Raw genomic sequence first — 23460 nt, 5'->3', positions numbered from 1 at the left:
TTGAGCATTCTGATTCAACGCATGTTTGGGCTGCAAATTAACACACAACAACAATAAAGCATGTATTCACAAGATGAATGCTAAACCACAAAACCCTAACTACGAAACGAAATCGAAATTAACTGATAAAATTGAGCGAAATTCATCCAAACTTATAATCTCCATTAAATCGATGATTCAATCACACTAATTAAAACAACCAGAGAAAACGAAGAAATTGGATTAATCAGAGAAAAGCGTGGAAAAGGAAACCCTAGGATACAGTATCAAAACCATCGATAAACCCTCAGTTACGAAGCTCCGATTCCGTGACCGAGTTCAACTCGTGATCATTAAACACCAAGTCAGGCGAGTTAAACGAGAAGAAGCGGGACGACGCCGCCTAAGAGAAAGGTGAGGTGATGGTGTGCGCCTAGATGTCAGAGGTTAGAGAAGTTGAAAAGAGAGAACGGAGGAGAGTGAAAGGTGTTTGGCGGCAGAGATTGGTGGAGATGAGTCTGGTTGTCGCCATTTTTAAGAGAGAGTGAGAGGAGTTTATTTTTTTTAAACTGGAATTTGTTTTGGGGCGTGAGATTTTTTTAATCTCAAATTCGTTATTGTTTTATGCGATTAAATCTCAGCCCTTCAATTTTTCTTAATTAATGGTTTAGATTTGTGAGCCAAACTCACCATAAGAACCAAACTCACGAGATCTCGTCTATATATATATATATATATATATATATATATATATATATATATATATATATATATATATATATATATATATATATATATATATATATAAAAGGATCTCATAAGTCCACCTAAACACTTTGAGTCCATAAGTCCTATCATGATCCCTTGGATGGTGAAGATGAAGGGCTGAGATGGAAACAAAAAAAGTGGTTAATGCTCTAATTTAGCTATCTCTCTATCTCTACACATTTTAATTAATCACTAACCGATCCTAATTAACCACTAATTCACTTTATATACTTTTCTCTCCCACCCACTTCTCTCTCATCCCACACAATTTCATTTCTATTCTCTATCAAAAAACCCCAAAAATAAAAACCCAAAACCAAAAAAATAAAAAAATAAAAAAAACCCCAAAACTCAAAACCACTCAACCACCAGCAGCCGAGCCACACACCATGACCCACCACCGTCGCGATCTTCCCCCTCCTGCCACCACCCTCCTCCTCTCCTCTCACCACCAACAACACCACCCCTCCCTCACAAACACCCACAACCCGACACCATCCCTCCCTCCAACCAGATCCGCCACTCACCACCGCCACCCTCCCTCACAAACTCTTCTCTTCCTCTCTCACCAACACCACCGCCACCACACCACAACCCCACCCCTGCCTCCAACTAACCCACCACCATTTTCGCTGGCCACCACAGCCCCTACTCCCTCCTTTCTTCTCTCCGCCGCGGCCCCACAACCACAGCCACCCTTTTTCAGATTTCTTTTTTTCTAATTTTTTCTGATTTCTTTTGTTTTTTATTGTTTTTCTATGTTTTTTATAGATCTATTAAATATGTAGTAAATTTTTAAGATTTCTTTTTTTTCCTAATTTCGTTTTTTTATTGTTTTTTCATGTTTGTTTTTTCTTTTTATTTTTTTAAAATTTTAGATCTGTTTTTTTTTTTTTAGTTTTAAAATAAGATGGTGGTGGTGGTTGTTATTGTTGATGGGTAATGGGTTATTGTTGTTATTCAGATTCTTATTTTATATTCTTATATTTCAAATATCGTCTTGTTTTATATTTTTTTCGAATCTCGTCTTGTGGTTTCAGATCCTTTTGTTTGGTGTCTTTTAAAGTTACACTTGCATTCTTTTTTTTGGTTGTTTTTTTCCTTTATTTCGTATTTCAAATATAATTTTGTTTTATACTAAAGTTACATCCTTATAGATTAAAATTGCACATTATGTGTAACTTCAATGGCCATTATGTGCAACTTTATTACACATTATTTGTAACTTCAATGGCATTATATACAACTTCAATGCCCATTTTTTGTTTTCCATAGTTATTTTACGTTTTTTTTTTTTTTTTTTCCAGATCTCCTTTGTTTCTTATTTCAAATATCATTTTATTTTATATTTTTTTCAAATCTCGTATTGTTTAAATTCGTCTTGTTATATATATTTTCAGATCTAGTGTTTTTTATGTGTAATCTTAGATCTTGTAAATAGATCTACTAAATTAAATATATCGTCTTAGATCTACAAAATTTGCACATTGTGCTATTTCAATGGCATTATGTACAACTTTATTTCACATTTTGTGTAACTTTAATGGCATTATGTGCAACTTCAATGCCCATTATGCGCAACTTCAGTGGCATTATGTGCAACTTTAATCTCATCTTGTTATTGTGTTGGTTTCAAATCTGAATTTAAATTTAGACTAAATTTGCACGATTTTGGACAAAAGTTACACAAATTTGGACTAAAGTTACACATAAGGGACTAAATTTACACTAGGACTAGACGTTACACGTAAAATACTAAAACGTCATAAACTTGTCTTAAAATTAAAAAAATCAAAAAAAATATCCGTCAAAATCAGTTTTTATATTAAAGTTACACTTTTTAGGATTAAAGTTTCACTCATAAAAGACTGAAGTTACACTCGTAAAATTCTGAAATATCGTAAACTTATCTTTAAATTAAAAAAAATCAAAAAAATATCCGACAAAATCACTTTTTAGTTTAAAGTTACACTATTTAGTATTAAAGTTACACTCGTAAACACTAAAGTTGCATTTTAAAAAATAGTGAAATGTCGTAAACTTGGCTTAAAATTACAAAAAGTCAAAAATATATCCGTCATAATCACTTTTTAGTTTAAAGTTACACTTTTTAGAATTAAAGTTGCACTCGTAAAATGTAGCCTTCACCGGACCTTCCCCAGTAACTAAAGGCGTTACCATCTCGGTTACACGAGGTAAGTATATCAAAAGACAATAACAGAACGTTTATAAAATGTATCTTTACTGTTACACAACATGATAAAACAAAACACTCCGAAACTACGGTTGAAACTACTAGCATAGGCGTCAGCGTGATGACTCGATCCCGTCCATATCCCACAAGCAACATCAACATCAAACCAGCTAAATAACTGCTCACCATCCCCGAGTGGATCACCACGGTTTAGAAAACATGAAACGGGGTCAGTTAACTGCATAGCCTAATCAACATACGTAGCAGAAATGAATACAATAATACAATCAGACGATCTCCAACTCCAACAAACAACAATCACTGACTACCCACTAAAGTGTGTAGCCCTGCCAGGTTACCCATTGCAACAGGTAACCCACACCGCCAGTGCGGGATCGCAGCCTTGCCCACAAAATCCTCGCTCATCGCAACGAGCGATCCCAGCTCCTTAATGTGCACATCCCCTTGTGACGGGAGTCACAAGGGGCGAACATAGGTATAGAACCATCTCCCGACATAGTTCCACAACAATCATCCAACCAACAATACAAACCAACCAATCTCCAACAATTCCAACAACGATCACATGTTAACAATCAATCATAAACAGTCAATTAAATTATATAGCCAACTGAGTAGGAAACCCTACCTTCATACCAACCATAGAACGCATCCATCATCATGTCACGCAAGACCCTTATCGTATCCTACAAGAATCATTGCATCCTATCACTAAGCTATTCAAAGATTACTGTAGAAAAGATGCTCAATCAAAAACTCACCTCGAAGAACGACCGATGACGGCGACTACCCCGACTTGACGACCTCACACATAGACTATCTACTCCATTGTATTTAGGTCATGGTAAGATGGTAGATGGGTAGTGATAGATGAGAGGTTAGGGAGAGAGAGTATTAGGTTTAAAGAAATGAGGGAAGTATAAATGAAATGTTATAAGTGATTTGTCCATTTTATATATGCTTTTACCCCATATTTTAGCTCAAGTTTATATGATTATTGCACTGACCTTAGTGATTTTATGAGCTAATGTTGTATTCTAGTTGTCTTTGCATGTTTTGTCACATTTTGTAGGAAGTTGAGCTTTTAGAAGCTTATTCCATCACTTGTGCAAGTAACTAGAAGCAAGGCTAAGTAAAGAAGCAAACATTGGACCAACTTTGAAGTGTTACATGGATTTGCATGCATAAAGACATGGATTAGAATGAGAAATGCAAAATAAAGTCTTATGCAAAGTCAAGCCCAAGATTTGAAGTCCAAATAAAGTGGAAACTTTTGATGCTTAGTGAAGCTTAGGATGCTCTTAGGATGCTCACTAAGCATTTAACCGGAGGATTGAAGTTAAGTTAATAGCTCACTTAGGATTCCTTTGGTAATTAATCAAGCAATTAAGAGAAAATATTTGGGATTGACCCCTTGTATTTACTTTAACTTTCACCTCTCATTTCCTATATAAAGGGTGTAGACTTCACGCACTTCTGACACATCTCTCTTACACACATTTTTCCACATGGAATTTTCTCTAGACTTCAGTAGTTAGATTAGCTTAGTGTAGTTTAGTTTTCATTAGTTTGTTATCATTTCCTTTAAGTATTACAAATTACAAATTTCATTTCCAAGTTATTTCCTTTTGCATTGTTCTTCAATTCCAATTCCATTCCCATTGTTGAGGTAATTTATTTCTAGTATTATTTCTTTATCATTATGTTTATCATTTTGTTCATCATTAGCTTAATTCACATAATGCAAGAGTAGTATATCTTGTCTAGGGGATAAAGGGAGTCATGCATAAAAAGTATTTGTAACATGATAAATTAGGATGTTTAGTGATCACATAATAGTTTCTATAACATGCTTGTACCTTATTGTTAATCTTTGATTCTTGATCACAATCTTTAATTAAATTTGTTAATTCGTTTTTATAAGTCGAGAGGCACGAAAATGAATTAGACTAAGCATGTGTAGTAGGACGACCTAGTCATAAACGAGAGTTTCTCTAGGACCCGGTCTATGGTTGACACTACTATCGATAGGTGGGTGTCTTTAAGCCTAAACAATTATCATTACTATTTAATCCGAGTTTGACATAAAGCATTTACATATATTTGCATGTGTGACCCGACTTCCCTAGACTCTTTCTTTATTATTGTTTTTACATCAACATAAATCAAATCAATCAATCAACCTCATCGACTCAAGATAAAATTCACTCCATAACAACTAATTTACACCTATCGTCTCTCTGTGGATTCGAGCCCAACGTACTACATTCATTTGTGTCTAGGGTATTTATTTTTGCATAGGTGTGTAATAGCCTATCAAATTTTGGCGCCGTTGTCGGGGAGCACGGTTTTGTTTGCTAATTAGTTGTTGAATTTTATCTTGTTTTATTTTGTCTCGAGGAACACTTATTCCTTGGGATCTTTCTCACGGTTTTCTTGTAGTTTTAGTGCCTTTTCAGGTGGTAGAACTATCTCAAGGGGATCCTCATATCCATCCAATGGGTGTATTTCCTTTCTTGCAACAACAAAACCAACCCTTTCATGACTATTTATCCCAATTTGACGAATACATTAATCATATTGCTTCTTTTGGATTCATTTACAATGAATATGAATTGGGTGAGGTTGTGCTTGACGGAATGGATTCTGAGTCTCGTGATTTGACTCTTTACATGAGTTGTGGGAGTCTTTACTACAAGAGTGCGGGGGAGATTTGGGTTTTCCTAAGGTTCATGGCCGACCAATGTCGGGAAGTAGCTCGCCAAGAAAATTTAAGGCGTGTCGCAGAAGAGCTCACAATGCTTACTCAAGTTTATTTGGAGCAACAAGCGTCTAAAGCCCGTTCCTTAAAAAGGCCCGAAGACATGCTCACGGAAATGCGAGAAGAAAATGAGCGATTTATCGAAGCTTCTACTCTTCTACCTTCCTAATGTGAGTCTTTTGCCCCTAATAATAATTTAGAATTATTGGAAGACGATGATGATGGTCCGAATTTTTCTTTTGAAATTCCCCTTAACATTACTCCAATTAACCACTTAGAGACTCATGTTAATGACATTGACCTTGTAGTAGATGACACCCATGACATGGATGTTATTGGGCCCGATTTTAATGACACGGATGAGGTTTCACCCGAGCCTTTGGAAACCTTTGAGAATCCTTTCACGGAGGTTGTAGTTAACCCAATTGTGGTTGATGTGGGACTTCGTGATGAGCCCATCAAGGATAAGTGGGAAGAACCAACCATTTCCAATGAGACCGACCTCCTTGATTCTTTATGCCACCAATTTGAGACCATATATGATGATAATTTGTGCACTAACAATTTATTTCATGGTCTTAAGCATGACGCTCCATCTCTTGCTGACGAGTGGGGTAATATGGTGGTTGTTCTTGAAGCCTCTCCTACGCATTTTGATAAGATTTTTCATCCTTATCCTTTGATCTTTTATGCGTTAATCTTATCAATTGCGTATATATGCTTTTGTATTGCCTATGCACAGGTATATGATCGGTTTATAAGGGCTTTGACTTATTTTCTAAGGATGACGAATGCCGCAACGTTCGAAAAATAGGAGTCTAGCAAGACTTAAAATTTGTGCTTCTTGGGAGGCAACCCAAGCTTTTATTTATTTTTGTTTTTAATTTTCCGTAATTTAATGTTTTCGTAGAATTAGAAATAAAATTACTAGACTTGATGGTATTTATTTTTGTGGTTTGTAGGTGAAAAATGAAGAAAAGGAGTCTCGATGAGGTTATGCACGCTTCCCCCATGCACGAAACCCCGTTCGGGGTCATAACTTTCATCAATGGGACGGAATTAAGAATTACGGAGAAAAGTCAAAATCGGCCTAAACTTGGTCAACCCCGATCGGGGTTGCCAGCCCCGATCGGGGACGCAACTTTTTCCGAAAAAAAAAATTAAAAATTTCCAAATCACTTGCAAACAACATTCCTTCATCAAACTTTCAATTTTGGCCCTTTTCTTGAATTATTGATGAATGGAAGAGTCTCCCGTATACGTTCTAGCTTGGGGGGAGGCTAGCTAGTCTAGTAAGTTTTCTTTGCTTTGCACTTTAGTTTATTTTCTCGCAACCTATTAAATATAACCCCTTGTCCTTTTTGTTTATGTGCTTTGAGCCATTTTTATGGTTTAGTTGGGAGATTTAATTGTTGGCACATTGAGGACAATGTTATGTTTAGCTTGGGGGGGGGGGGGATTGCATTTGCATTGTAGTATAGTTTGCATGTAGAAAAATTTGAAAATTTTGAGAAAATTGTGTGTTTTTGCTTGCTTTTAGCCTACTTTCCCTCTTGCTTATCCTAATGATAGCTTATAGCTAATGATTTATTCTTATTTGATGGATAATTGCTACATGGGGATGTCTTGACATAGTGGGTGGGAGATGAAAAATGAACCGAATAAGCTTGATCTGGACTTTTGACGAGCTACAAATTGGTAAGGTAGAACCTCCTTAGACCGATGCATCCATATCCGGTCTCTCTTAGGTGAGTGGGTCTCCTAATGGTGTGTGTTTCATCAAAACGCACAAGTATGGTCTTGATTTCATCTCTTTATAAGCATTGCAATCATATCTTGTAAGCATGAAGCCATTCACATTGTTTTGTTGCCCATTTCTAGCCCTTTACCACATCATTTTCACACATTATACTAGCTACATATAAACATGCCTACCTTGTTGAGCTAGTAACCGTTTCATGTGTGTTTGGGTGCTCATTTGGGATGATTCTTATTATATATTATCAATGTGAGCTTGGTGAAAAATTATGAAAGAAAAAAAAAAGAAATGAAAAGATGAAGAAAAAAAAGAGAAGCATGAAAATAAAAGAAAAGAAGAAGAATTTATGTTTAGTGACTTCCATGTTATTACTCAAAAGAAATTGGGAAGTTCACTTATGTTTTGTATTGCAAAAGAAGTCGATTCACTAATATTGGCTCGAGTTTTATCAATTGGTTTGGGTTCGGGATTTGAATTGAGCATCCATGCACACTTTGGTTAGTTGTTAGCTTGACTTAGCTCCACTCTCCAATAATCATTTGTTCCCCTTTCTACCCATTTCCAATTACCTTCTTCTTACCCATATGGCTTCTTTTTCATGTTTGCATATGAATATTTTGAAATGTGGTTTTGAAATGATAACCATATTAAATTGCGGGCACATTCTCATGAGTCGACGATAGGTGAGTATTTTCACACAAAATGTCCTTTCACATACAAATGAGTTTGAGTGCATCGCGAGAGTCCATTAGTCAAAAGATCATGCAAGAGCTTAAAGGTTCATTTAAAGTCTTTCATGCTACGCCGTCATGTAAATCTCATCCATGTTTTTGCATTATTCCTTATGCCCATGTTGTCTCGGGGTTTGAATCATTATGCTTAGCTTGTTTTAGGATATTGCAATTGATGGGATATGGTTTCTTGCTTAGGAACAAGCAAGAGTTTATTTTGGGGGAGTTTGATGTGTCCATTTTATATATGCTTTTATCCCATATTTTAGCTCAAGTTTATATGATTATTGCACTAACCTTAGTGATTTTATGAGCTAATTTTGTATTCTAGTTGTCTTTGCATGTTTTGTCACATTTTGTAGGAAGTTAAGCTTTTAGAAGCTTATTCCGTCACTTGTGCAAGTAACTAGAAGCAAGACTAAGTAAAGAAGCAAACATTGGACTAACCTTGAAGTGTTACATGGATTTGCATGCATAAAGATATGGATTAGAATGAAAAATGCAAAATAAAGTCTTATGCAAAGTCAAGCCCAAGATTTGAAGTTCAAATAAGGTGGAAACTTTGGATGCTTAGTGAAGCTTAGGATGCTCTTAGGATGCTCACTAAGCATTTAACCGGAGGATTGAAGTTGAGTTAATAGTTCACTTAGGATTCCTTTGGTAATTAATCAAGCAATTAAGAGAAAATATTTGGGGTTGACCCCTTGTATTTACTTTAAGTTTCACTCCTCATTTCCTATATAAAGGGTGTAGACTTCACACACTTCTGACACATCTCTCTTACACACATTTTTCCATATAGAATTTTCTCTGAACTTCAGTAGTTAGATTAGCTTAGTGTAGTTTAGTTTTCATTAGTTTGTTAACATTTTCTTTAAGTATTACAAATTTCATTTCCAAGTTATTTCCTTTTGCATTGTTCTTCAATTCCTATTCTATTTCCATTGTTGAGGTAATTTATTTCTAATATTATTTCTTTATCATTATGTTTATCATTTTCTTCATCATTAGCTTAATTCACATAATGCAAGAGTAGTATATCTTGTCTAGGGGATAAAGGGAGTCATGCATAAAAAGTATTTGTAACATGATAAATTAGGATGTTTAGTGATCACATAATAGTTTCTATTACATGCTTGTACCTTATTGTTAATCTTCGATTCTTGATCACAATCTTTGATTAAATTTGTTAATTCGTTTTTTATAAGTCGAGAGGCACGAAAATGAATTAGACTAAGCATGTGTAGTAGGACGACCTAGTCATAAACGAGAGTTTCTCTAGGACCCGGTTTATGGTTGACACTAATATCGATAGGTGGGTGTCTTTAATCCTAAACAATTATCATTACTATCTAATCTGAGTTTGACATAAAGCATTTACATATATTTGCATGTGTGACCCGACTTCCCTAGACTCTTTCTTTATTATTATTTTTACATCAACATAAATTAAATCAATCAATCAACCTCATCGACTCAAGATAAAATTCACTCCATAACAACTAATTTACAACTACCGTCTCTATGTGGATTCGACCCCTACGTACTACATTCATTTGTGTCTAGGATATTTATTTTTGCATAGGTGTGCGATAGTCTATCAATAGGTAATGACCTCCGCGAAATATAACTATCGCGCTGTCACGCCAGTACTCGGTCGAGTAAACACCAACTCGACCGAATTCACAGCACTCGGTCGAGTTACCCCTACTCGACCGAGTGACGGCTACTTGACCGGGTTTCAGGTATGTTCTATGACTATACCAATTTATTCCATCTATCACTAGGGTCCTCCAAGGTCAAAGGGTTTGTCAACGAGCCCTTAAAATGGCGGGTATTACAGTCTTCCACCCTTAAAAGGAACTTCGTCCCCGAAGTTCATCTCATACGCCCAACACAACCTAGAGACCACTACAACATGCGGACATGCTTTCAAATTCTAAAAAAAACACCCACACCAAAGACAAAAGAAGACCGGAATTCACACTCGCAAACGTGTTAACTCGGAAGCAACATCCTCCCCAAATCAGATTTGAAACATGCAACTACCAACTTAAAGCAAAATTCTAAAGCATTAAAACAATTATGTCCTGCGATATTATCCACCCCTCATAAAGGAACTTCGTCCCCGTAGTTCACTCCCTAAAACAATTATAACATACACGGCATGGTAATGTAAAACAACCTGGTAAGCAACTAAATAAACACGCGGCTGAATCCTAAGTACAAGGAATACATCAACCACAATCAACAAATAGAAAGGGTTTAAGTAATTGGCACCAACACCAAACATTCCATCTAGTTTATGACCTCATCCCTTCCGTATGCAATGCCAAGACTACCACACACTACTCCTATGCACACATAGAACAACACCCCGGCATAAACTACACATTAGGACAATCACGACTCTATAGAACAACAGTCCAGCCCGCGAGCTCGGTCGAGTACAGTCCTTAATCAGCCGAGTAGTGCTTACTCGGTCGAGTTGCCCTTACTCGATCGAGTTAGCAGGCGGAAGACCATGATCGACCAAATTCCGAGCATAAAATTCCAACGTACCTGCATACAAACATTGCTACATGTAGATATATATAGGAAGGAAGGTTCGCTTTAACATAACGCTACTACAAAAAGGAAAACAATCTTGGCCTTATGGCTATAGTACACAACCACGCACCAAGTAGAAAATAAAAGAACAACAATTATCCAAATACCAAATAAGTCCGACATAATCTAAAACAACACAAAAAGGACTCTTCAAAGGTCCGAAACTACATCCGCATCCATCATATCATCTCCTTCTACTCCTGAGGTCCCGGCACCGCCCTCTGTCCATCGCCCCTCCTCGTCCAGCTAGCTCCCATAGTTAGATCCCCACGGTCATGCGAGGCAGCCATACTCGTAACTAGTCGGGGCTCTCTACGCCGTATGATCCATCCCATAGCTATGGAATACCCCGGAGTCATCCCCTGGTCCCTTCCACCACACGAGCTGAACAAGGCCAGTCCATATCCCTTGCTGATGAGCCATCTCATGCATGTTTCTCAACACGAGTGTGGTGGAAATCCGCTCCGTGAGCTTACTAACCTGTATCCTAGCTAGGGTCATAGGCCGAAGGATATGGCGAGTACTGGTGCTGGGAATAATCTGGTGCAAAGGAAGGTGTATAGGCCCCCACATCCCAGGCAACTCTAGCTCTACGTGCCTCACGGGGAGAGGCCCCCTAGCGATTGGTACCTTGCACCGGCTCGGGTAAGTCCATAAGAATACCCTCAGGAATAAGATAGTACTGGGGCTTGGGTGTAGGCTCTCCGCTCTCTGGATTTACCTCCGCTAAATGGTCGGTGACAGACAGGTGTTCTACGGCGGGTAGTCTTATCCACATGGTACCCCTCACTCTTAAAGCTAAAGACCCATCCTCCAAAGTCCTCAACCACTTGTGGTGGATGAAATATTCCGGATCCAAGACAGGTGCACCCACTAACGCGGCTGAAGGAGGCTCTTCGGGAGCAACAAAATCAGTCAACTTCTGAACAAGCCGGGTCACGATGGCACCACAGCTAAGGTGACGAGTCGAAGAGCTAGCCATGAGAGCTAGACTATCACACACAATACTCGGCACACTGTAATACCAACGGTCCTCCCGGCAAGGGTTCGAGTATGACATAAGGAGAATCACCTCATGTGAGTTCAGCTTACTCACATATTTTCGGCCATAGAGAAGACATGTCAACATCCTCGGGAATATACGGATAGACACATATTACACGTTATTAATGAGCAGGGCACTGGAATCCCATAACCTTTCCCTCGCGTAGTTACTGGCTTAATTATGTTAGGGGTGGGGTTCCGAGATGAGGGCGCCTTCTCACCCAAAACCGATATATGAGGGCTCCCAACACACATACACCAAGTTCATTTTAATTTGACACCCTATGTTCATTTGGTTCATTGGTTCAGGATCCAAAATCATCGCTTTGATACCACTTTTTAACACCCCCACTTACTAAGGAGCCTTCACCAGACCTTCCCCAGTAAGTAAGGGTGTTACCATCTCGGTTGCCCGAGGTAAGTATATCAAAAGACAATAACAGAATGGTTATAAAATGTATCTTTACTATTACACAACATGATAAAACAAAACACTCAGAAACTACGGTTGAGACTACTAGCATAGGCGTCAGCGTGACGATTCGATCCCGTCCATATCCCACAAGCAACATCAACATCTAACCTGCTAAATAACTGCTCACCATCCCCGAATGGATCACCACAGTTTTGAAAACATAAAACGGGGTCAGTTACCTACATAACCAAATCACCATACGTAGTAGAAATGAATACAACAATACAATCAGATGATCTCCAACTCCAACAAACAACAATCACTGACTACACACTAAAGTGTGTAGCCCTGCCAGGTTAGCCATCGCAACAGGTAACCCACACCGCCAGTGGGGGACCGTAGCCTTGCCCACCAAATACCCGCTTATCGTAATGAGTGATCCCATATCCTTAATGTGCACATCCCCCTTGTGACGGGAGTCACAAGGGGCGAACATGGGTATGGAACCATGTCCCGACATAGTTCCACAACAATCATCCAACCAACAATACCAACCAACCAATCTCCAACAATTCCAACAACGATCACATGCCAACAATCAATCATAAACAGTCAATTAAATTATACAGCCAACTGAGTAGGAAAGCCTACCTTCGTACCAACCATAGAACGCATCCATCATCATGTCACGCAAGACTTCTTATCGTATCCTACAACAATCATTGCATCATATCACTAAGTTATTCAAAGATTACTGCAGAAAAGATGCTCAATCACAAATTCACCTCGAAGAAGACCGATGCCGATAACGGCGACGACCCCGACTCGACCACCTCACGCATAGACTGTCTACCCCATCGTATTTAGGTCATGATAAGATAGTAGATGGGTAGTGAGAGATGAGAGGTTAGGGAGAGGGAGTATTAGGTTTAAAGGAATGACGGAAGAATAAATGAAATGTTATAAGTTATGACCTCCGCGAAATATAACTATCGCGCTGTCACGCTAGTACTCGGTCGAGTAAACGCCAACTCGACCGAATTCACAGCACTCGATCGAGTTACCCTTACTCGGCCGAGTAACGGCTACTTGACCGAGTTTAAGGTATGTTCTACGACCATACCAATGTATTCCATCTCTCACTAGGGTCCTCCAAGGTCAAAGGGTTGGTCAACGAGCCCTTAAAACGGCGGGTATTACATAAAAGACTGAAGTTACACTCGTAAAATTCTGAAATGTCGTAAACTTCTCTTAAAATTACAAAAAGTCAATAAAATATCCGTCAAAATCACTTTTTAGTTTAAAGTTACACTATTTATTATTAAAGTTACACTCGTAAAACTCTATAGTTACACTCTAAAAAATAATGAAATGTCGTAACTTGCCTTGAAATTACAAAAATTTTAAAAAATATCCGTCAAAAATATTTTTTAGTTTAAAGTTACACAATTTAGTATTCAAGTTTCACTCGTAAAACACTAAAGTTACACTAATTAGCATTAAAGTTACACTCGTAAAAGTGTCATAAACTTTGTATAAAGTTGGAAGAAGAAGACAAAGGTTATTGTTAAGTGGTTAGGATAATAGATTAGTGCATGTGTAATTAAGTCTAGAGAGAGAAAATGCAATTAATAAGTGTTAAGTGTGTTTTAGTGTTTCAATCTCAACCATCCATCTCAAATATCCAATGGTTTGGATGAGGACTTATGAACTCAATTTATTTGGTGGACTCATGAGAACTCGCCTCAATACAATAACACGCGCAAAAATCAAACACAAAACCAAAATCTCGCGTTCAAACAACAAAACAAAAACAGTCGCTGAACATTTCATTTTTCTACTCTCATTTCTCCCTTTAAAATTGAAGAAAAAACGAAGGAAATGATGGATTAAATTGGTGAATCAATCAAAATTACGAAGCAATACGAATCATTGTTCGATATAATCGCGTTTTTCTTTGAATTCAGGTACAATTTATGCTCTAATCCTTCTGATTTTTTCAATTTACCTATATTTTGGGGAAATAATTTATAAAATCGATTAACTATTCAATACATTTTGTATTACCGCTTATGTTTCTATGAATAATTGTTTGAATCTTTGTTTTAGATGTTTGCATAACATTGAATGCATATAATTTGGTTAAAATTCGAGTTATTAAAGCTAGGGTTTTAGAAAAATTGTGCAATTCTTTTCAGATTTTGATGCGTTTTTTTATCAGTTATTCATGCACATATTCAGTTGCTTGTTTAATATATTTTCGGTGTAATGACATTCGAAAATCATAAATTAGGTATAATTGGACGGAATTATTGATGAAACCGATTAATTTTCATCTATTTTCATATTCTTGCTCGTGTTTGTGTGTATTACTGCTTTGTATAATTGTTTAAGCTGTAATAGTAAATTTAATTACAAATTATTGTTGAAATCAGAATATTAGGGTTAGCTTTTAAGAAATTATGCAGTGATTTAATTGGTTGTTTAAGATGTTTTTGTAACTTTAATCATATGTTATTTCATGTTCAACATGCTTTCTGTAAATATGTATGTGTTTTGATACAATAACATTGCTTCTTACAAGTTAAAACTCATATTATAAGATTAGATAACTGAATTTAGACTAGTGAAATGGTTAAATTATATGTAGCGATAATCTTGTTTTGTTGCGTAAGACAAAATTATTGGTCTTATCAAGGTTTTATTGAAATTGTGAAAGTGGATTGACTCTGTTATTTGGTAAATATGGCAGTAGTACTGTCTGGTATTTGTACTGATATTAATTTATCTCGGGTTTTAAACTAAATATAGTCATGAAACAGCTAGCACTCACACAAACTCCTACAAAAAGAACTTACAAAAAGAGAAAGGGTATAAGCAATAATAAGTCCCTAAAAAGCTCCACAAAAAAACGCAAAATAGCGAAGGCAATAACAAATGTGGAGATGGAAGGTACCTCTGGTCAAAACAAAATGGTTGTGCAGAATGCAAATGATGAGGGTTCAAAGATAATGGAAATGATTGGGAAGGAAGCAACTGGTCGACATGAAACTGATCACAAATTTGTGACAAAATGTCGGCCAAACAAGCTGGTTGAGCTTATTAATAAGCTTAATGATGAGCAAAACAAAGTAGTGCAAGAAATTGGTTTTGGAGGCTTGTTGCATTTACAAGTTAGGAAGATACCTCAAGGGATTGTGGAATGGCTTATAAGAGCTTTCAAGCATTCCAACTACATGTTTAGGTCCAAGAAGATAGAGTTTTTGTTAAACAAAGTTGATGTGCATGATGTATTCCAGATTCCCAGAGTTGGTGATAGGGTGCAGATAATCATGACTGGTAATTGTAAAGTGACTGTTGATGCTTAATTAAAAGCTGGGTGGCGAAGAAAATTTGGATTGGAGAATAAGGGAGACCTTATTAAGTTGAACATTGTGCATGATAGATTAGTGAGTTGCAATGAGTCGGGAGATGAGTTCAAGAAGCTGTTTATTTTATATAGCATGTCTATTTTCCTGGCACCTTCGTCAAATTACACATTGGATTTTAAATTGTTAAGGGTTGTTGAAGATGTGCCAAACATAAAGAATCGTTGTAACGACAAATTTTGTATTGCGATAACTGAAATACAAAACAAGGAAACAAAATGAGTTTTTATTAATATCAGAAAAGTTCGTGTACAATCTCTAATAATCCTCTGATTCTAACTAAACAAACAGGGTACGCATGCACGATCCACGTAGGGGGTGCGCGTGCGTTTTGCAGGGGGTGCGCGTGTAGAGGGTGTATGCACTCTACGCGCGATGTTGACTTGTATTCTTGAGAGGGTCGAACGACTTGAGTCTCTCTTGAATGTTTGAATGTTTGAATATTCGAGTTTGAATGTTTGAATATTCGAGTTTGAATGTTTGAGTTTTCTTGCGCAGGCGGCACGAATTTGTTGTGCTTGTTGACTGCTTACGTTGAATTTCACGAGATTTTCAGAGAGAATTCCAGAGCTTTTCTTTTCTTCGAGTTTTTCTATCTCCTTTGAAATGAAATAACTTCGCTCTATTTATAGAGAAAAAGTTGGGCTTTCTCTAGCTTAGGGTTACGGGCTCATTTCTCGGCCCATTTGCAATTTTAGCCCAATTTGACTTTTGTTTGGACCCGAATAACTCAAAATGACCCGAATTTGATTTAAAAGGAACAAAATAATTAAATTGAGTTAAAATGTTCATTATTAACTCAAATTAATTAATTTATTTAATTTTCGACACTTAAAATAAATTTTTAGTGCCTACAAATTGCCCCCTCGAGACTTTGTCATGCCCACTTTCGAAGTGTTTTAGCGTGGCGGGGTCTCAACACATTCTTTTGGTTTGACTTGGAAGTCGACAGGCATCCATCATGTTGCATCGATAGCATTTTTTTGGCCATCCTATCATTATCTGACTTGGCGGATGGTTGGCGACTCTTCTCGATATTTATATCACCCTGGCCATTTTGTAACCTTGACGGTTGACACTTGAATCTATGTCACCCTTGTCATTTTGTAACCTTGACGGATGACATTTGAGTTTATGTCACCCTGGTCATTTTATAACCTTGACGGATGAAACTTAAATTTAAAAATGTCGCAAATTTGTGCGGTTCTCATCTATCCATGTTTGTGAATAATTTCTCATGATTACGTGCGCCCTGACATCATAGGTAAGAGGTTTACAACATAGAATTGTTTTAACCGACCTTAGGCACTTAAAAATATAATCTCTCAAGACTATTTCATCGGTCCTCTTAGAGGTTATAGGCGGCAAGATTTACTTCAAGGGCAAGTAATTTTTTCAAAATCTGTATATATAAATGACGAACTGTGCATCTTCAGACCATGCGTCCATACTCCCACATTATTGCTCTTGTTGAAGGTAATAAGAAATAGCAACAGGTACTCTTTATATACTTTTATAATCATGCTTATTTTCTTGTAATCGTACACTTGGGATTTTTTTGCGCTTTGCTTTCTTGTCACTACCAACATCTTTGTATTCATCTGCCTTCTTTCTCTCAGTGCATCGAAGTGAACCATTTACAAGCCAAACTCCACTGAGATTCATGGTCATTGATGATTACTGACATGAATTCAGAACGACGAGTTCAAATACCGTTTTCGACTTTTTCAACAACCAGAAGAAAGGGGTCACCACTACCAAGAACACCACGCAGGTCCATTCGTGTACTGGTTCGAAGTTGAATATTATCTACTCCTATTTTCATATCCTTAGTTACAACCGTGTTTGCGATGACTTGGCTTATTCATGGTGGTCGTCATAGCTAACTCTAATGTGCTAATCAAATGATGATCTCAGTTTAGCGTTTGAAGCTTCGTATTCGAATTCAATGTTGCGGTCCTGTGGGCTGACTTTGATATACACGATAGAGGGAATTACTTTCTTCGCCCAACTTTGAAGTCAGTGTCACCCTCTTTTCGAGAAACGGGACAACTCCAAGAAAAATCGAAACAGTCCGCCACTCTCGATTCGACCTTACACCTGTCATCATATGTCTATATACAGCTAAGACCCTCCTTCACTACCATCCATTTTCATTTAGCAGCAAACTCACACCTTCCTTTTGAGTTGCTCTGTTCTTGTATCACAAATATTACGAACTTTGTAATATCTTGGCTATTTTGTAGTGTCAGATTTCCATGACCTTTTCTTAGCCTTATGGTGTATCGACAGGTTATTTATCGTGTTCTCGGCTCCTCTATCCCGACGTTGGCAGGTAGTTGTTATGTGCCTTTCTCTATTTTTCTCTTCCTTTGCTGCTATCTCCATTTTTTTTGGTATTTCCATCTTTTATCACTCAGGAACTTTAATATCTTCTTATCACATTATCAGCATCTTTTTAATATATCCTTATCCCTTTATCTAATCTAATGATAACATGGATATTATAGACATATGTTGGCCTTTGTTTGCTTAAAATTTATGGATGACCAACAATTTGCACATTTGAATCCAGAGAGGCTTAGCCAAATGGGGACGGACACTCTACTTCAAGATATTCAATCAATTGATTCCCGAGACCAAAAGAATGGAGTGCGTCCAAACCGAAGCTAGGAACGCTTCATGTGACTTTTCCATGTACCGGACTCAAACTGGCGACTTTATCTTGGAGCAGCTTCTATGATTCCCTGCTCATCCATATTTGCAATGACAGGATTGTCCACGGTTTTGTCATAGTCGCCTCCATTATTCGGTTTATCATCATGTTTGACGTCGCCTTATTTGTTCGCTTGTTGCAGTACTCGAATAATTTGACCGTATCCAGCAAATTTGATCATTGCATTAAAATTTGATCATTGCATTGCTTTGACTTAGAAATATCCTTTTGAGGCTTTACGTGTTTTGCGGACTCCTGACCATTTCTTTGTTTGGTTCATTTGTATGACAGATTATTTGTCAATGTTGAACCTTGATTGATCTCGTGATCCTCGTCTCAACTGCATTTTTTTATTTTGTACTCTGTATATTTTTTTTTTGTTTTTGTTCAAACTGAACTTTTAATGAGCAAACTTGCATTATTGTTCTCATATTTGACTTCATTTTGATGTAGAGCTGCTATGCTCATTGCTTACGCATAGAACTTGCAAAGATTAATTTGAACAACGGCTTCGGTATCTTGATGGTGAATCTGTAATCTTTTCTTCCTGTCCCGAGGACTGCAACTTGGAGAAGCATGAATTTTTACGTGTAATAAATTATTTATTTTTTTATTTTTTATTTTTTTTTTAACAAAATGGTATTACTGCAGGGGTTAACTGTATGTTCGATCGTTCTTGTGCAGTTCAATCTCTACCGTCAGCTTTTGAAGATTTTATCACTATGCAGTGGCCTTCCATTTTTTATATGAGTTGATCATGAAATGAAACCTCATACATTGGTGTTGGAGGCGTTGGAGATTTATTTTCTAAGCTAGATCATCAAGCAAATTAGCTTATGTATACGTATTTATCTCATTGAAACTTTATCAATCTAGGAAGTCCCTTGCGTTTTCATACAAGTTATCGCGCGCAATGAACTCGGTCTGTCAGCGGTTTTATTATTCCAACATTTCAACTCTTCCTGTCCATGTGTTCCGTCAAGAATTCATTATTTCAGACGAGACTTTTCCTTATTCTAAACGAGATTTTGTCAATTAACGGCGATCATTTTGTGAACCGACTCGTCGGTAGCTGAATATTACTCCAGCAGGTCATTTCCATTCTCACATGAACTACCATGCAATGAACCCGTTGGGTCATTTCGGTTATCATGTGCGGTATATTTCTCTTGAAGACCTTATCAAATCATCATATCCCATATTCGAGCCGGAGCCCTGAAGCAAAATTATATTTGAAGAACCGTCGTCTTGAAGATTTTTTTCAGGAGATCATTCTGATTCTCATATGAGTTACCATGCAATGAATCCGTTAGGGTCATTTCGGTTAACATATGAGCCCATGATGCAGAGCACCGAACTGTCAAGCATTAAAGATTAATCTGGAGAGCTGATTTCAATTCTCACTTGAGCTACCATGCAATGAACCCGCTGGGTCATTTCGGTTAACATGTGAGCCCATGATGCTGAGCTGTCAAAGCATTGAAGCATTGAAGATTTTTGTGGAGAGCCGATTTCGATTCTCACATGAGCTACCATGCAATGAACCCGCTGGGTCATATCGGTTAACATGTGAGCGACCATGGAGTGAACCCATCAACCGTTGAAGATGACTACAAGCATGTTATTTCATATCTCATATGAACTACCACGCAATGAACTCGTTGAGTCATTTTGGTTATCATATGAGTTATTATGGCTGCGAATCTTTGGAGATTACTTGAAGAAGTATTATATTAATTGAAGATTCTTGAAAAGGATGGAACATTCTTGAAGAGGATGCATCTTGAAGTGTGTATAAATATTTGAAGACTGAAGATTTGAAGATGATTCAAGCATTGATTCAAGCCTCTCAAAGAGAAATGCTTCACGAAGTGTATTGGAGTCTTTCAAAGATGATTCACGAAGGCCTACATAGTAGTGTAAAGGGAAATGGTGTTTGTTTGGAGGGGTGGCTGCACTCGAGCTACATGTTCACTCAAGTTGCCTACGTACTTGCAAGGTGACAAGTATGACAACCTGCAAGATCAAGCCGACGTAGTTCAATTTTTTTTTTTTTTTTTAGGTATGATACACATTTTTTTTCGTGGCTGCACTCAGGCTACATGTTCACCCAAGTTTCCTACGTACTTGCAAAGTAGAAACAGTACTTCAAAAGATTAAGCCGACGTAGTTCATAGAGGTTTGCAGTTTAGACTCTTGCTTAGGAGCATGGCTTGCAGTTTACGCTCTTGCTTAGGATCATGATTTGCAGTTTACGCTCTTGCTTAGGAGCATGGCTTGCAGCTTACGCTCTTGCTTAGGAGCATGATTTGCAGTTTACGCTCTTGCTTAGGAGCATGGCTTGCAGTTTACGCTCTTGCTTAGGAGCATGATTTGCAGTTTACGCTCTTGCTTAGGAGCATGGCTTGCAGGTTACGCTCTTGATTAGGAGCATGATTTGCAGTTTAAGCTCTTGCTTAGGAGCATGGCTTACAGTTTACGCTCTTGCTTAGGAGCATGGTGTTGTTTTAAGAGTAGTAACGTTTGAGAAATTTCCCATTTATTGGGCCTATGAGCACACCGTCTTCATCCGCAATCTTGTATGCGCTATTCGTGTAAACTTCTTGTACCACATACGAGCCATCCCACTTAGAGGTGAATTTACCAACCGGCTTGTGAGAGGTGATAATTGGTCTTCGTATTGCAAGGACTAGGTCTCCTACTTGAAAAGAACGAGGACGTACTTTTTTGTTGAATGCTCGCGACAACCTTGCTTGATAACATTGGAGCTTCTGTTGGGCCTCTAGTCTTTTTTCATCGAGTGCCTCCAACTCTGCTAAACGTAACTTGTCATTTTCATCTTCTGTAAGTTCCTCTTGAATAGCAATGCGTAAGGATGGGATCTGCATTTCTAACGGCAACACGGCTTCTACTCCATACACCAACGCATACGGGGTTGCTTGAGTAGGAGTTTTGTATGTGGTGCGATAGGCCCACAATGCCTCGCCAATTCTTTCATGCCAATCTCGCTTTGATTTTGCTACTACTTTTCTCAACAAGTTGCAAAGTGTCTTGTTAAAGCCTTGACCAAGCCATTTGCGGGAGCGTTGTACATTGATGACTTGTCTTTCCCGAATTTGAACTTCTCTCCTAAACTTGTCATCGATGGTTATCGAACTGTTTCCCATTATCAGTTATGATACGTTGTGGTACACCATATCTATATATTATTTGAGTTCGGATGAAATTCACAACATTTTCCTTCTTGACTTCCCGTAATGTGATGGCTTCTGCCCATTTTGAGAAATAGTCAGTACCAGCGAGAATATACTCATGTCCATTCGAGGCTTTCGGAGTGAGAGGTCCCACAATGTCAAGTCCCCAAGCTTCAAAGGGCCATGAAGATATAGTCGGGTGTAATGGCTCCGGTGGCTGATGTATGAAGTTTACGTAGAACTGACAGGGTTGACACTTTTTCGCGAAATCCATGCAGTCTTGAACCATTGTTGGCCAGTAATACCCCATTCTCTTTACACGATCATAAAGTTTAGGTCAAGATTGGTGTGCGCCACAAATGCCAGAGTGAGCTTCGTGCATTGCTTCAGTAGCTTCATCTTTATTTAGACACCTCAACCAGTGTCCCAAGAAAGAGCGTCTGTAGAGCGTCCCTTTGTAATAAAGAAATTTTGGAGCACGTCGGTGTACCTCTACCTTGTGCCTGGGATCATTAGGTAATTTTTGGTGGTCCAAGAAATCGATGATAGGTTGGCGCCAGTCATCCTCATCAGTCGTGTAGACGATAATCATATATGTTGTATCTATATCTTCTACTGTTTCAAGTAGAGGTATTGCCCAACGATTGCAGACTGGCACTTGCATAGATTCTTCTGCCCCCAGTGCCAAAGTGGCTGCAAAGTTAGCAAGCGCGTCAGCCAACTTATTGGCACTCCTCGGTACATGACCAATATTGATGGAGTCAAGTTGATTAAGCAGTTGCAGCGCCTGTCGATGGTAGGGAATCAAGTCTTCCTTTCTTACCTCATACTCATCGAGGACTTGGCTGATCACCAATTGTGAGTCTCCGTAAATATCCATGTCCCTTACGCTTATTTCAATTGCCATTTGAAGACCTAATATCAAAGCTTGGTATTCTGCCACGTTATTTGAGCAAAATTGTGTGAGTGTAAATGAGTATGGCATTACATGGTTTTGCGGAGATATGAACACGACTCCTGCTCCAGCTCCATCTCGCCTTGCAGCACCGTCGAAGTACATTTTCCATGGGGGTAAAATGTCCACGTAAAAAATTTCTTCTCCTGGTAGTTCGTCTGAAAGTTCCCACTTTGCTGGGACTGGATGATCAGCGAAGAAATCTGCAATAACCTGACCTTTTACTGCTTTTTGAGACACAAACACTAAGTCATACTGTTTAAGTAGCACTGCCCATTTCGCAAGTCTTCCAGATAAGACTGGTCTTGAGAGTATGTACTTGATTGGGTCAGCTTTTGAGACCACGTGTATGGTATGCGCCTGCATGTAGTGCCTCAACTTCTGGATGGCGAACACCAAAGCAAGACATATATTCTCTATGGGAGAGTAATTTAATTCAGCTCCAACCAAGGTACGACTCAAGTACTAGAGTGCTCTCTCCTTGCGGTCTTCAATTTCTTGCGCACACATTGCCCCCAGCGATCGTTCTTGTGCGGCGATGTATAGAATGAGCGGTTTTCCTGGAATTGGTGCCCCTAGCACTGATAGCTTTGATTTTCATCTGGTCGATTTCAATGCCTCTATGCCTTACCACGAACCCCAAGAACTTTCCGGATGTGACGCCGAATGCACACTTGAGTGGGTTCATCTTGAGTTGACATGTTCTAAGTCTCTCAAAGACGGTCTGTAGGTCTTTAACATGGTCTTTTCTTTTCTTTGATTTGACAACCACGTCGTCGACATAACACTCTATCATTTTATGCAACATGTCATCAAAGATCTTTTGCATTGCTCGCTGATATGTGGCCCCAGCATTTTTTAGTCCAAACGACATGACCGTGTAGC

General features: G+C 38.2%; 2 protein-coding genes and 1 long non-coding RNA gene across 3 annotated transcripts; 1 reads left to right on the top strand and 2 right to left on the bottom strand.

Annotated features, from left to right (window-relative positions):
- Positions 1-14078: 14078 nt before the first annotated feature.
- Positions 14079-19008, top strand: LOC141598251 (uncharacterized). The gene is made up of 3 exons (XR_012523370.1): positions 14079-14249; positions 17330-18045; positions 18286-19008. It is a non-coding gene; the product is annotated as an uncharacterized LOC141598251 (long non-coding RNA).
- A 1925-nt stretch (positions 19009-20933) lies between these two features.
- LOC141601488 (uncharacterized) lies at positions 20934-21593 on the bottom strand. The gene has a single exon (XM_074421777.1). It carries the CDS (start codon positions 21591-21593, stop codon positions 20934-20936), a length of 660 nt encoding a protein of 219 aa, XP_074277878.1.
- Positions 21594-21957: 364 nt separating this feature from the next.
- On the bottom strand, positions 21958-22941 carry LOC141601487 (uncharacterized). Its single transcript, XM_074421775.1, has one exon. The coding sequence runs from the start codon at positions 22939-22941 to the stop codon at positions 21958-21960; it is 984 nt and encodes a 327-aa protein (XP_074277876.1).
- Positions 22942-23460: the final 519 nt, after the last annotated feature.

The sequence above is a fragment of the Silene latifolia genome, chromosome 9 (genome assembly GCF_048544455.1).
Source record: "Silene latifolia isolate original U9 population chromosome 9, ASM4854445v1, whole genome shotgun sequence".
NCBI lineage: Eukaryota > Viridiplantae > Streptophyta > Magnoliopsida > Caryophyllales > Caryophyllaceae > Silene > Silene latifolia.
Note: the sequence above shows the minus strand (reverse complement) of the source record. Positions and strands in the feature narration are given on the sequence as shown.

Bases quoted from the DNA above. Each gene is read 5' to 3' on its own strand.
- LOC141601488 (XM_074421777.1), bottom strand. From the start codon at position 21,593: ATGGGAAACAGTTCGATAACCATCGATGACAAGTTTAGGAGAGAAGTT.
- LOC141601487 (XM_074421775.1), bottom strand. From the start codon at position 22,941: ATGCAGGCGCATACCATACACGTGGTCTCAAAAGCTGACCCAATCAAG.